Source organism: Gavia stellata, chromosome 22, assembly GCF_030936135.1.
Source record: "Gavia stellata isolate bGavSte3 chromosome 22, bGavSte3.hap2, whole genome shotgun sequence".
In the NCBI taxonomy this organism is placed as follows: domain Eukaryota; kingdom Metazoa; phylum Chordata; class Aves; order Gaviiformes; family Gaviidae; genus Gavia; species Gavia stellata.
In genome coordinates, this window is record NC_082615.1 from 10,026,304 (window position 1) to 10,039,766 (window position 13,463).

At 43.7% G+C, this 13,463-nt stretch overlaps 1 protein-coding gene across 2 annotated transcripts in view; it reads left to right on the forward strand.

The window, feature by feature from the left end:
* Nucleotides 1-10,499, forward strand: part of RHBDL3 (rhomboid like 3) — a 67,086-nt gene extending 56,587 nt beyond the window's left edge. For both annotated transcript variants that reach the window (XM_059828259.1, XM_059828260.1), the window contains 4 exons: nucleotides 3,446-3,558; nucleotides 6,241-6,341; nucleotides 9,442-9,502; nucleotides 10,228-10,499. In XM_059828259.1, the coding sequence (XP_059684242.1) occupies nucleotides 3,446-3,558; nucleotides 6,241-6,341; nucleotides 9,442-9,502; nucleotides 10,228-10,499 (547 nt within the window). The remainder of the gene's footprint in view (nucleotides 1-3,445; nucleotides 3,559-6,240; nucleotides 6,342-9,441; nucleotides 9,503-10,227) is intronic.
* The last annotated feature ends 2,964 nt before the right edge of the window (nucleotides 10,500-13,463 follow it).

Here is a 13,463-nt window from a genome sequence, read left to right on the forward strand (position 1 = left end):
CAGTCAATGTTCGCCTATGAAAGGCCAGAAAGATCAAGCTGATCTTTTCCTTTTTCCATGTCTCTCATGGAAGGCATGCTGATGTCTCTTCTTTGCTATGGAATAACTGCCTCGATGTGTAATTGCCCTTGAGCACAAGATGTACCCCAGATGTCTGGATAAAAATCATAGAACAGAACAGACTCCACCCAAGGGGAGAGTAGGAAAAAATTTGTAGTTGAAACTTCTGAATGTGGCAACATCTGTACTCTGCATGCTAAATCCCTCCAAAAAGTCCATTGTATACAGGTTTCAATCTGCAAGTGGAGACTATTGGGCTTAGATGTGAGGCTAGTTAAGTAAAATGAGAACTGGAAGTTTTGATCGCTGAGGATGTGGGGAAAACTGGGCTTGTAAAAGGAAGAAACACTTGATTTTAACTAATATTAGCTAACTTGTATCTGGTGGTGTTCTACTATATCACTTACGTAACTGCAGATTGCTTTGGGATACATTTGAAGAGAAGCACCTGCACAAGGACAATTTTTGCAGCATTTAAATGTCTTCCAGTATCACCTGTGACATGCCTTCCTAACCTGTGCAAGGTCACCCTTCCCTGTAGAGGCAGTACTTTAGCATTCTTCACAGTTACTGGCTGAAAAATATTTTGGGTTTATTTCACATCTGTGGCTGGCTCAGAGATGAACAGTGGGGAAGGTGGTGTGCAGGAGACTCATTGTTTTTGTGATGGATTCCAAGTTCTTTAGCTGCATAGCCTTCAAAACAATGGAGAGTCCCGCTGGAACAATAAACCCCATGATTTATCTGCAGTATCTGGAGTTAGGCTAAATGTTCATTTATTGCTAACTTCTGTGTGTTAAGCTCCTTTCGTATCAGGAGAACAGATAAATCTTGGAAAGGTAATAACGTTTGTTAGTGGAAGCCCATCATTCTCCTCTCGTTTTCAAATGGGAGGCTAACACAATGCCATGGGGTCTATTGTTATCCTGCTTCCAGCTGAGACTTTAAAATGGTAATGTGGACTGCTCCTTAATTTAGTGCACTCGGTCTGTTTTTTGAAGAGCAAGTGACAGCCGGAAGGTGTCCAAGAAGACAGCAGTTGCTAAGGCTTGGCTGGCTGTGCCTCTAGAAAGATTCCAAAAATGCATGGGCTGTGTGTTGGTCCTGATGGAGGGAGCTTTGTCAAGGGCTGAAAAAAAGGCAGGCAAAGTTGTAAATTCTGCCCTTCTGCTTTCATGGAAAGCAGACGTTGATTATCTGGGGCCCACGCATTTGTAACACTGCCATAACTAATGACTTGCATTGATGCTCAGTCCCATTTGTTTGGTCCCGGGGAAGGAGAAAGTCTTTAATAAATCAATGAAATTGTCATTTCAAGAATGACGCATTCAGCACTGGCAAAGGCTAATTATATTTTATGGGTGCTTATTGACTGTGGAGCCTTCAAAGCTCTTAGCATGATGGGGAGGAGAAGTGAATGGGATTGCTCCTGGAAAGTCTTTTAAGAACAGCTGTGAATTAGGGCAGTGACTTTAGAGTCTACGATAAACTTTGCCGAGCTCTTACAAAAGCTTCCTTTGAAAAATAAGACCCAGTGCTTTGTGTGAAAATGTCAGGTGCTGCCTCATGACGTTGACTGTGTGCCAGCCAGAGCTTCTTCCCTCCCCTCTGTAAAAGGGCACTTGGATGCTTTGACTCTTTTCTGTGATCTCAGTTTGACCTTTGCTGGTTGTTCCTAAGTTCTGTGAATATGCAGGATCAGAACAGGTGCCAGAATATGCCCATGCCCAGTGGCTTCAAAAGCCTTGAGCAAGGTAATAAAAACACTCAGTTACATGAGCAGTTTCCCATGATGACAAATTGCAGTGCTGAGTGTCTTGTGCAGGAGAGAAATTTATCCTTGGAGAGAAATTCAGTGGAAACAAACCTATTAAGATATCCGGAAAGGACTGTTTCCTGCAGTATCATTTCTAGCAGTTTTTTCTGGTCCAACTTTAAATTCTCATTTATGAGACTGTTCTGTCATTACTGCATCTCACCATCAGAGTTTTTCTCTGATGTATATGGGAAATTGCTATGGTAACGTGAAGAAAGACCAAAACAGTGAAAATGCATATAACTTAAACCAAAGATTGCTAGTGGCTGTCTGTGAGCAATCCTTTTCTTGTATAAAATAGGATGTAGAGTTTCAATGCATTAGCTATTTTGCGCACTCTACCCCCAAAACTGCTAACCTTCTGTGTTAAGGGTACCACTGTGTCATTTTGGTCCCCTTGCTTTGTAAGCAGATTTGGGCACTCTTCATACAGAAAGCTCTATACCCCTGGGTCCAGTGTGATGTGGCCATTCAGCAAGGTCACAGCCCTGTAAGCCCAGGGTGGATCTCAGACACTGGTATAGTATTGAGAGGTACCCTGTTCAGGGGCCTGATGCTGTTATTATATCACTGGAAGATCCTGCGGATGGCAAAGGCACAGGTAAATATTTGTATAGGGCTTTGAAAAGTAGCAAGTCAGTTTTGTTAAATACTATTGATTAGAACAACAAAGAACTTGCTTTGAAACTATTGATTCAGCACAGGAGACAACTGCTGCACTGGAGTCTTTATCAAATATGCACATCTTAGCTGTCATGCACTCTACCTCTAGGCTGCAAGTGGTCCTGCACGTCTTGGTGTGCACAGCATGGTTTTCTACAAGACTAGTCTCAGCCCAGCTTTTCCCATTGTGTTCAGCAGGAGTTTTGCTATTGACCCTAATGGGAACAAGGGTAGGTGAACAGAGACCTTCAGTGAATACACCTTGCATCTCACTGGGCACCTAACCAGAGATATAAATGCCCTCTGCTTCCCCTTCTGACCATGATCACATTGAAGTAGGCACAGCAGAAAAGGGTGAGGGTCAGCAGAAACAGTAAAGCGTTATTACATGTCACAAGGAAATGGCAACTGTCTTGGGACTGCTAGGCTTACTGTGCTCTTGACTTAATATCCGCTCCCCATCGTGGCAGTGTAATATATGCAGGGAAAGGCTGTATCATTAGGAGGGGAGAAGAGAGGAGCAGGTCAAGTTTCTGGCTTCTGTTCCAGGCTCTGCTGCCATCTTGCTGCTTTTTTGGACAAGTCATTTAACTGCTTCAAACAAAAACAAACAAAAAAAGGTGAAAAAAGAAAAAAAGACTCACTAAGAACCAAACATGCTGAGGTCTTTGGCTGAAAGGACCTGGGTGGATACAAAAAAGATAATGAGAAGCAAGGAGGGAAGAAACATCACAGCTCTCAGCCTGATTTTTTTTTTCAGGAACCATTGTTTTTCCTAGTGCTACAGTCTACTTTCATGAAGCAGGTGCTATTTGATTTTTCTTTCCAAGATATCTCTGTCTCAAGGATAGAGAAGGGAGATAAAGTGTTAGAAAAGAGGACAACTGTTGTTTTTCCTTGCCGCAGGATAGAACACCTTGGACTCAATGTTGTCCTTCAGCTCTTGGTTGGGGTTCCCCTGGAAATGGTGCATGGAGCTGCAAGGATCAGTTTTGTGTACGTTGCTGGAGTTGTGGCAGGTAGGTGACACCTCTGGATGCCCCAGATGGAGAAGCATCTGAAAATGGTCTGTGCTGACTGTTGTGTAGGAGAAATGTTTTGTGATGTTTGGGCGTAGGAGAAGAGCCGTCACTGATCTTCTGTGTGAAATTCTTTTGGAGGCTGGAAGTGGGAAATATGTTACAACTTGACATCTGTTTCTAACTAGCCATAGGCTCTGTGTTTAGGAGACCTGCTAAAAAAGCACCAACAACCTGTTACTTTAAAATAGCCTTGCTTTAGATGGTCCTCCTGAATGTGGAGGTCATGCTGTTCCTTTCCTCTTGTGTCCCACAGAGGCCTAGAAGAAAGGTGGCATCACAGGCGTCCCTGCATGAAGAGTCTTTTTTTTTTTTTTCCAGGTCCTGTACCAGTTCTTCCTCCATTTGTCCTGTGCTGTCTGCTTTCTACAGCCTGAGTAAGCAAGAAGTATTTGGTTGTAGGTTGTGAGCAGTGCACAGGAATCTGGAAATTCATTTAATCATGAAGCCATGGGGTTTGACTGATTTTTAGTTTGTGCTGTATTGCTTTTATTTATGATGTTTGGCATTTCCAGCAGTTTGGAGGTGATGGAACTTAGCTGACAATAGATCAACATCTAATTAAAACAGGAGGAAAGTGTGAGAACAGCCAAGGGCTTCACAGTGGAACTCAGACAACGATTGACTGCCTTAGTTCAAGATTTATGGTGATTTTTTTTTTTTTACAGCTACATAATTTTATTTTTTCCATAATGAGCAGATAAAGCCTTTGTAAAATGGGCTGCATTGGGTACTAATAAATCCTACATTCTAGGAGAGAGACTGTGGAAAGAATAATTGGACTAGGACACAGGATTAGGCATGGTACAAACACCACGCTATTTAATGCAGAAAAGGAGTTAGCAGACCAGCTCCATCATCCCTTGCCTGTTATTTTAATAAGCACTAAAGTGGTCCCCAATCTGCAACTTTCCAGACATAAGCTTTTCTACATAGATCCATGTACCAAACACTGGGGCTTCTTTTATATATGTGTAAATACACATAGCACATCTGTGCCAGGTAAGCAAAGCAAGTTAACGTTGAATCTGCTGCAGTTGAGCCCAGGCAAGCACTGTGAGTTGCCAGCTGTCTCTCAGATTCCTGTGGCCGTGGACTTGCCAACGGGGTCCGCAGGGCCAGAGGCAGGTTTTAATGGGTGTTGGGTTGGGCTGAACACCCAGAGCTCTGGAGGCTTATAGCCAGTGCCCAAGTGAGGCTCTCTAGCCCACCTAGCATTATTGGTTCATTTCTGCTACACAAATGATCCCCTTTTTTTCTCAGACAAGCTGCCACATCCTTATAGACTTGCCTTTCACACTTTATGACCTATAAATTGTGGAAGAAAGTGCCAAATGGAAAGGGAAAACTTCCTTTCTTAACGCAGGATGGAACTAACCGGACAGTCCCACACAGAAAAGCATCCCATGATACCCTTACTTTTTTGAGTTGTCAGCGAATTATTAAACATGCTTTATTCTTTGACATGTGCCAGGAGAGAGAGAAAGAGGCATACTTATGCTGAGGATCTGGCAATATAAAGATAACACAGCTCCTAAACAGTCAGGAATAAACAGTAAAATGTAGATACGGGCCACAATGGCCACTCCCTACTTTTACGGGGTTTTTTCTCATTTGTCTGACTTTACTAAGACGACATGTTGAGACCGACATTGAGAGACTGAAGGTATTTGGTCAGTTCAGTGTCCAAGGACTTTAACTTCTCATTAACTTTTCCTTAATCGCAGTGTTTAAGAGCTGAGAAGTCTCAGGGCCGTACAGTGAAGGAGGGAGCTGTCAGCAGAGTTGGCTGGTGGAACCTCAGCACTTTCTTGACGCAGAATCAGCTGAGGAATTAGCAAAGAAGTTTGTTAGATTCTGTACTACCAAGGACTCTCTCAAGATTACCATTGTGTCTTTTTCCCATTCCCGCTCATCACAAAGATCTTCATTATCTCTGACTTGTGACACCGAGTCTGCTTTTGTCTCTCTGTCTCTTAAGTTACTCTTAAAGTTTGCAATGAAAAGAGCTTCGTTCGAGCAGATCCAAGCTTCCAACTGGGATAAGGAGAAGCAGTGTCTATGTTTGGATGTATTGTTATTAGTGGTGCCTTTATGTGATTGACCTGTCATTTTGCTATCTTGTGTTTACTGCCTCCATCCAGGTTATTTTTGGCTAGTTTTACTCTGAAATTTTCTAAGTAACAGGCTGTGCTTTGATCAGAGGCCTGTGCTAAGTTACAAATCCCCAGTTCCTTCTCACTGTGCAAATATTTGTCTTGCTAGCATGGGAGCTATTTCTATTTTTTCTTCAGGTGAGGAAGGAACAAGACACAGACATTTGTGTCTCCTGCTTCCTTTTTATTTTATTCAGGGTGTAAGTGCCTTTTTGCAGCATAGGTTTGAAGATACGTTGCTGCCTTGCTTGGCTGCTTTTAAAATAGGTGCAAAAGAATCAATCAGTCTTGGCAGTACTGCAAGATTGAGTTAGCATTACAAATCAATTGATTTCCGCGCCCCCCCCCATCTGTATATTACTGTCTGCAGCGATTGGCATAAAACAGGCAGTAGCAGGGATGTAGAGTAAGAGAGAGTCTGTCTATTTGGCTGGCAATTGTCACAAACCCTTGTTCTTTCTCCCAGGGTCCCTGGCAGTGTCAGTAGCTGATATGACTGCGCCTGTGGTGGGTTCATCTGGAGGCGTGTATGCTCTTGTCTCAGCTCACTTGGCGAATATAGTCATGGTGAGTACCAGAATGACTGTCTAACCTCTTCGGAAGTGAGCCAGGTCTGGTGGCCCAAAAGGGTTGGAAGTAGGGCCTGAGCCAGCTGTTGGTCATTCAGAGCTTGCCCCAGTTAAGTCTTGTCTCAGTGATGTGGTCCTAGAATGGAAATGTTATACTGCAGTTGGTGGCTTGATATCCTGATGGCTGGCAGCTTGCCAGGAGAAGCCAAGAATGCTGGTAATCCAAGATTATCAGTGTACTCCAGGCTATCAGCTCTCCTTGCAAGACCTGACAAATGTTTGGAAAAGAAGGAGCTGACTGGCTCTGCAGAAGTTGCAGACTTGTTTCTGTCTGCACGCACCATGTAATGTTATCCAGTACCTAAGGAAATTTAGTATTTGGTGGATTTGCGTGCACAATATCCCTTATCTACATTTGTAAAACGCAAACTGAAGCTGAAGCCTGGACATACTAATCGTGCATCTTTTTGCTGTTTCACCTAATGAAGTACTTTACAAAGGTCAGTAAATACCAGCATCCTCATTCCTCTAAGACCTGGAAACAGGAGCTCATCCAAGGTCCTCAACTAGGTGGTGGCAAAGCCCGGCATATCTGCCTGTGTGACTCCTAAGCTGACTGACCCGCTGGGCAAAAATGCTTTGCTGAGAGGGCTGATTTTGCTGTGATTAGAATTCATGTGTGGTGGTACAGGGCTGCATGTCTGTCCTGTACCAGCAATGTCAGAGCAGAATAACCACAAAAACGATGGTAATGCAGCCTCCCCTGGGGTCTGAGTGGGAAGATAATGGGAGTCAGCGGCAGTAGAGACAGAAGGTCTCTTATATGGGTGCTGTAAAACGTGTGCATGTGTGGTGGTACTTGTGTCAAGCCTAAAAGAAAACCCTGTATTTAATACTTCTAGGCAGTGAAGTCAGCAGGCTCAGGCTGCAACCCACAATGGTGCTGCTCCAGGCAGCCTTTGTAGCAGCTGGGAGCGGGGAAGTGAGTGGTTTCCTGAGCAGAATAGGTCTCTTGCTGTCTTTAAGCTTTTCAGAGCATGAATGAGCTGGGGGCTGTTGCCAAATTAGGACAGCTGAGTGTCTGGCAGAGGGGTAGGGAGTGGAGGAGAGGGGTTATCCCTATACCACAGGGTTTCTACTGGCGAAATGCCTCCTTATATACAGTTATTTTCAGTATGATTTGTGTTCCCTGCCACTGGGCCAAAGCAGCAGGAGAGAGTTTCCTCTGTCTCGCAGGGTGGTAATGCAGACACAGGGTTTTTTCACACAGAGATTCACAGGGTCAGAGGGGACATTGAAGGAAATTTTGGGTTGCTTTAGAGGAAGAGGCTCTGCCAGAGGTGTGTGGAGAGTCTTCACCAATTGTCTTACCAGACTTCTTAAAACATTGCAAAGTAGCCTGTCATTTTACTACTCACTGGCCTCCTCCAAATCTATTTAGCAATTGCTACCTTAGCATCTATATTTCTCCATTATCCACTGCCTCTTTTCTCATCTGAAATTTACTGCCTTTCCCATTCTGGTGGAGGGTTTTTTTGCTTTTCTTTCCCCCTCTTCTCTCTTTCTGCTCATTTAGTATCTAGATGTGATGCTCCCGCATGCTGAAAGACATGCTGGCCCTTTGCTGGTAAAACATGCAGTCTTGCACAGGTGCTTTGAGTGTGCTGGGAAGAGGAGGGACTGTTGCAGGGAAGGTCTCTTGAATCTTCTGTTCCCTTGTGCCTCCTGGTAACCAAAGGAAATGAAAACATTCCTGCTTGTAAAAAAAAAATATTCTTGGAATTAAATACATAAAATAACCAACAGGGGGAAGTAATAAAACATGTCACCCTAAGGAAAAGAGTGAGGGGAGGAATTCAAAACAGCTACATGGAAATGAAAACTGAAGGACGCAGCACAGTATTAATCAGCATGAGTTCAGAGCCTTCTGACTGGGTTAGGTATCTCTGTGGAGAGAGAAAATGAGTTACTTTTTGTAGAGATTGCATTTTTGCAGTCACAGAAGTGATTTAGACAGATCCCACATAAAACTTGAATATAGTAATACGTATTGCAGAATATTTCTTCAGCAGGCTGAAAAGTCATTGGGTGCCATTAAAGTTAGGCTGAAGGGTTTACAAGCATCTTTTTTTTTATTTCTTCAGTGTGATGAACAGGGAGTTTGTCACAAGAAACCTGGCTAGCTTCGTATCACGTACTTCTTTCAACAGGCAAAATTTCATTGAGTCACTTAATAATAATAATAATAGTGTTGTCATACATCTAAGTTCCCCAGAACATGATCTCTCTTTCTGCTTGGAAATTTTGTGCAAGTGGAGAAGGAGGAATTTAAACATTTCTCCCAGGATTTCTGACTATCATTCAGAGATTCTTATTCCACTGTCTTGATTAATGACCAAGAAGACAGAGGAGGCCAAATCCAGGCTTTCTTATGGCACTGTTTCCTTGGTATGCTTTAATTGAGGTCTTTATTTTTTGTGTGTGCTCTGCAGAAGATCTGAGTTGCAGAATTTTGGGGATCCCTCGGTACAGGCAGTAGCACTGGAGAAGTGCAGTAGGGCTTGAACGCACTGAGAAATTGCCTGACAGGTGACAGTGTTGGGCTTCCAAGTGAATCATGATGAGTTGTGTGATGTTAACCAGAATGATGCTTGTGTTGAATGCTAGGTACTACTTAACATAATTTTATTTGATGTGGCCTAATACAACAGGGTTTTGCAGGGTAGGTGAATTCAAATATTTTCAGAAGTCAGAATTTAAGGTGAAACATCATACTAACACATTAAAAATTAGTCTGTCTGAAGAATGGAGAATGGCAAGGCCAGCCAAGGACCACGCCACATCAGCTGGAGCTCAAGTTGTGGACTGTCCATAACTTGGACATGTCTGTAATATATCCTTTATGTTTAAATTCTCTGGGGTTGACAGAACTGTGTTTGGTGTGATGAGTGGGGAGTTCACAGCCAGGTGGCAAAGGCAGTGAAAGGGGTTTGTTTCAAGGGATGGTCGTCCTTGATGCTCTTTCAGTGCAGATCCGAATGTAAAATCCCTCCAGGTTTGCATGCAGCATCGCTTTGTTTTCCTTGTCTCTTTTCCAGAACTGGTCAGGAATGAAGTGCCAATTCAAACTGCTGCGCATGGCTGTTGCCTTGATCTGTAGTAAGTATCATGCAATACTTGGCAGACACGCAATCCTGTTTTGTTTGTCCTCGTCATAAGACTTCATGGTGATTCAGAGAGTTTTGACTTTACAGCAGTTTTGCTAGGAACTTGCAGCTGGAACTTCTGGCAGCAGAAACCACATCACTCTGAAATGCAGATTTTGGCTTTCAACACAAGCATTTGTAAATGAGGGTTTGTTCTTAGCCAGCATCTGTAGCTTGTGGCATTTTTGAAGACCTGGGACTTAAATGTCTCATCTTTTCAATTAGCAAACAAGCAATGCTTTCGTAATGGTAATACTTAGGTTTCCTATAGCACTTCCTATCTGGGATGGCAACAGCATTATACACACGTTAATGAATTATCTTCCATGCATATCCCCAGGGTGGCACGATAAGGGAAACTAGGCTGTGTATTCATCCCAGACAATTGTCTTTGAAGTATAACTAATTTTTTTATGGTTCTGGTATAAATTTTGGAAGGCGAATATTCCCCCACCTGTCTACACTCCCATGAACCCAGACCATATACCAACCACTGGCGAGACCTCATGTCTGTGCACCACAACCATTACATAGCCATGGCTTCCCAGCTTCCCTATGCTCACCATACAAGGCAGTTTCTCCTTCTCCATCTCATCAGGGATGCAGTGCTGCCTGCAGTGATGGACTTAAGAAGGGATAGACCTAGACATTTAATTTATTTTTTCTTCTTTTTTCCAGTGAGCTTTGAATTTGGAAGAGCTGTGTGGCTGCGATTCCACCCTTCCGCTTACCCACCGTGCCCACACCCAAGCTTCATGGCTCACCTAGGAGGGGTGATGGTTGGAATCACCCTTGGTGTCATCATCCTGAGGAACTATGAGCAGAGACTCCAAGATCAGACTTTATGGTGGATCTTCCTTTCTATTTATGTCATTTTTGTCTTGTTCGCCATCTTCTGGAACATTTTTGCCTACAGCCTGTTGGATCTAAAGCTACCTCCCCCTCCTTGAAAACATGGGACAGAAAAGTGAAGAGCAGAAATCATCTGTCAGCTATGTTAAATGAATGAAGATGGAGGATCTATTTTTATATTTAACTTAGGGGAGGATGATTCTTTTGAACACAGTTGTGTGCTGGAGGAGATGCTTAAAGATCTCACAAAAGAATGGGCTGATCAGTTTGTTCACAAATCTAGCAGGTACTGTAATCCTGGCTGGCCTGGACCCTGCAGTTTCTCCACTGCCAGGGCTCCCATTGGGCAGCTTGTCCCTGGGCACTTACCACTTGGTTTGTTAGCACACACCAGTATTTTGTATGAGATATTTGTATTTTCCAGGTCAGTGCTGGAATTATGGCCAGTTGTTGAACGAATCTCCTCAATGTTACTGAAGGCTAAAAGAGAAAAAGAGCAGATATTTACTAATTAGAGACTTGCATGGTACACATAAGGCAGCTTGGGTTTGGTTTCTATGGACACATCTGACTGTTCAGCCATACCAGTGCCACTGTCTAATTACTTGAATGGTTCCTAACATATTTTAGCCTACGGTGACACCTGTCTTGTGCACCTTTCGAAGGAATCAGCAGAACTTGATCACCCAAAGTGATGGAGACTGGTCTTCAACTACAGGTCAAATGAAATTGCACTATAAACCTTGGGAATTCTTAGAGTGTTGTGGACACCCAGCCAGAGGTGACTTTTACTGTGCATGTTTCACTTGATTTTAATTAATTTTTTTTTTCCACCAGCCTCCTGTGGCTAGACGGTGTGACTGGGGTTTCTTTTTTGAGGGATGGAGAAAAGGAGGGCAAATGTTCAATTGTGTATTTATCAGCTGACAATCAGGTTCTGTTTTCTTCTTGCTTTGTTTCTGGCCACGTTGATCTAACACCTGGCCTGCAGTGTGCTCCTAGTAAGGATCTCAACTCTTCCAGCAGGTTCTTACTAGAAAAGTGGGACCAGGATCACCTGTAGCAGCGCAGGGTGGGAACTGTCTAGTTTTTACAGCCATACAGTCTGTTTGGGGCCAAATCTGTCCACTGAAGTCAGTGGACTTAAATCATGTTGTATGTAGCACTGGTTTCCCACTGAAGTGGAAAGGGTATTATGGTGTTACAGTGATCATTGTGAAACTGATAAAACTGGTTTTAAATGGACTGCTGAATTTTGAGGATGCCTCTTCCTGAGGCAATGGATGTTCAGGGGCTCTAAGCAACAGTTAGTTGTAATGATGCCTTTTTCTTTAACATTGGTCAACCCCAGGTTTTAGCAGTCTGTAACTGGTCCGTAGCACAGTCCATACAGCTGCCTACACAGACCTGGGGACCAGGCTGGAACATCTGTAGCACAACCGGTGTTTATAGGTACGCTTCTCTGTAAGGTGCTTATGTTATTTTGCCTCTCACTTTAGAGAGCTGCCAAACTACAGTCCAGGAATGTGGATGCCCTCCTTTTCTCTCCCCTTTACCCACCAAGTTTGATGGCTTGGGTAAAGCAATCACAGGAGTCTCTCTAGACTAGCTTCTTTCTTCCTTTTTTCTATTTGCATACTGGTGCCCAGGCACCAGCCACCAGAGCCTTCCACAGCACATCTCACAGGCACTATATCAGTTGTGTTTGCTCTGTAGCAAAATGACGCTGTATTGTGGGCTTTATTCTCTCAGCCATGTAATCCGTGCTGCCAGATGATACCACAAACTAGTAGGAGTCTGTCTTTCTAGAGGGGATGTTCACAAGTGCTTATCAGCTGCCCCCTTCTTTGCCTCTTATGGGAAAAATCTCTCTGGAAGGGTGAAGTTCTGCTCCCACAGTATGCACTAGTAAAACTCCTCTTGCCTCGGGGAAAGGGAGGTGGGGAGAAAATAAGTGTTTCTACAGCCTGGAATAAGCCTTATCTGCAAAAGAAACAATTTGTGCCACCTTTGTGCACAGGAATGGGATCTCTGAGGGAAGCTGCACCTTTGTTGTTCTGTACGGCTAGTACATTGCTCGTGGGCTTTCAGATCAAGGAACAAGAGGAAGGGATAAGGGTCAGAGCTCTGTTCATTTTGGAGAAGGGGATTGGTTCCCTATGCCATTTTATCTCTGCAGTTTGGGTCCAGATCAAAGCAGTCATGAGAGTTTGCATGCATCGTTTCGGGTCAGGAGCTGGCCAGTGAGTTTTGTAGCAGTGGAGATCATCTCCGTGGGGAGCAGCAGACAAGCAGGAGAGCACGGAGCTAGGAGAATATTGACAGAAGCATGGTTAACACGTAAGGAGGACATTCCTTTCCTCCCCTATTGCTAAGCCTTTCTGATTACAGATGCCTTTAAAACAGGTGAGCAGAAATGGGAGTTCCCCTGGAAGTTGTAGGAAAACTTTGAAAATTTTGGTAGAAAATTTTCAATTGCAACAACACCCAGATTATTTTGCCTATAATTTACCAGAGTACAGTATGCACCGATTGACTTTTTCAGTTGAGAAACCAAATATAAGCTACTTAATGCCCTTCAGTGTTTCCCCAGGAAAGGTTTCTGTGCCTGCCAGCGATGTGCTGTGGGGTGAAGCAGCAAGCTACAGGTTCAAGGGCCGCCTGTTTCATCACCATCCTGACCCTGGCCAACATATCTTTGCCTCTGCTCAGGAGCAGGAGGGAGCTGGACAGAGTAATCCAGAGGTGCCCTTCTTTGGTCCTTTATCCACAGATGACCACAGTTAACGTGAACTGGTCAGAAACAGCTCTGAGGTTGAGCTTATGACTTGTTCTTTTAAGCTGTTCATCTTTCTGACTTCTATTCTGTGTCCCCATGCCCTGTCTGAGCAAGTCTACAAGCAGCCCTGGGGATCAGAAAGGCCAGACTTTAAAGCAGTACTAGATTTATTGTGGGTGAAGAAATGAAACCCGCTCACATTTGTGCTCATCACAGCGGAAATCTCTCCCCATACATAAAGCAGGTTGTACACAGAGCCTGTTTGCTAAGAATCTATCAGTTT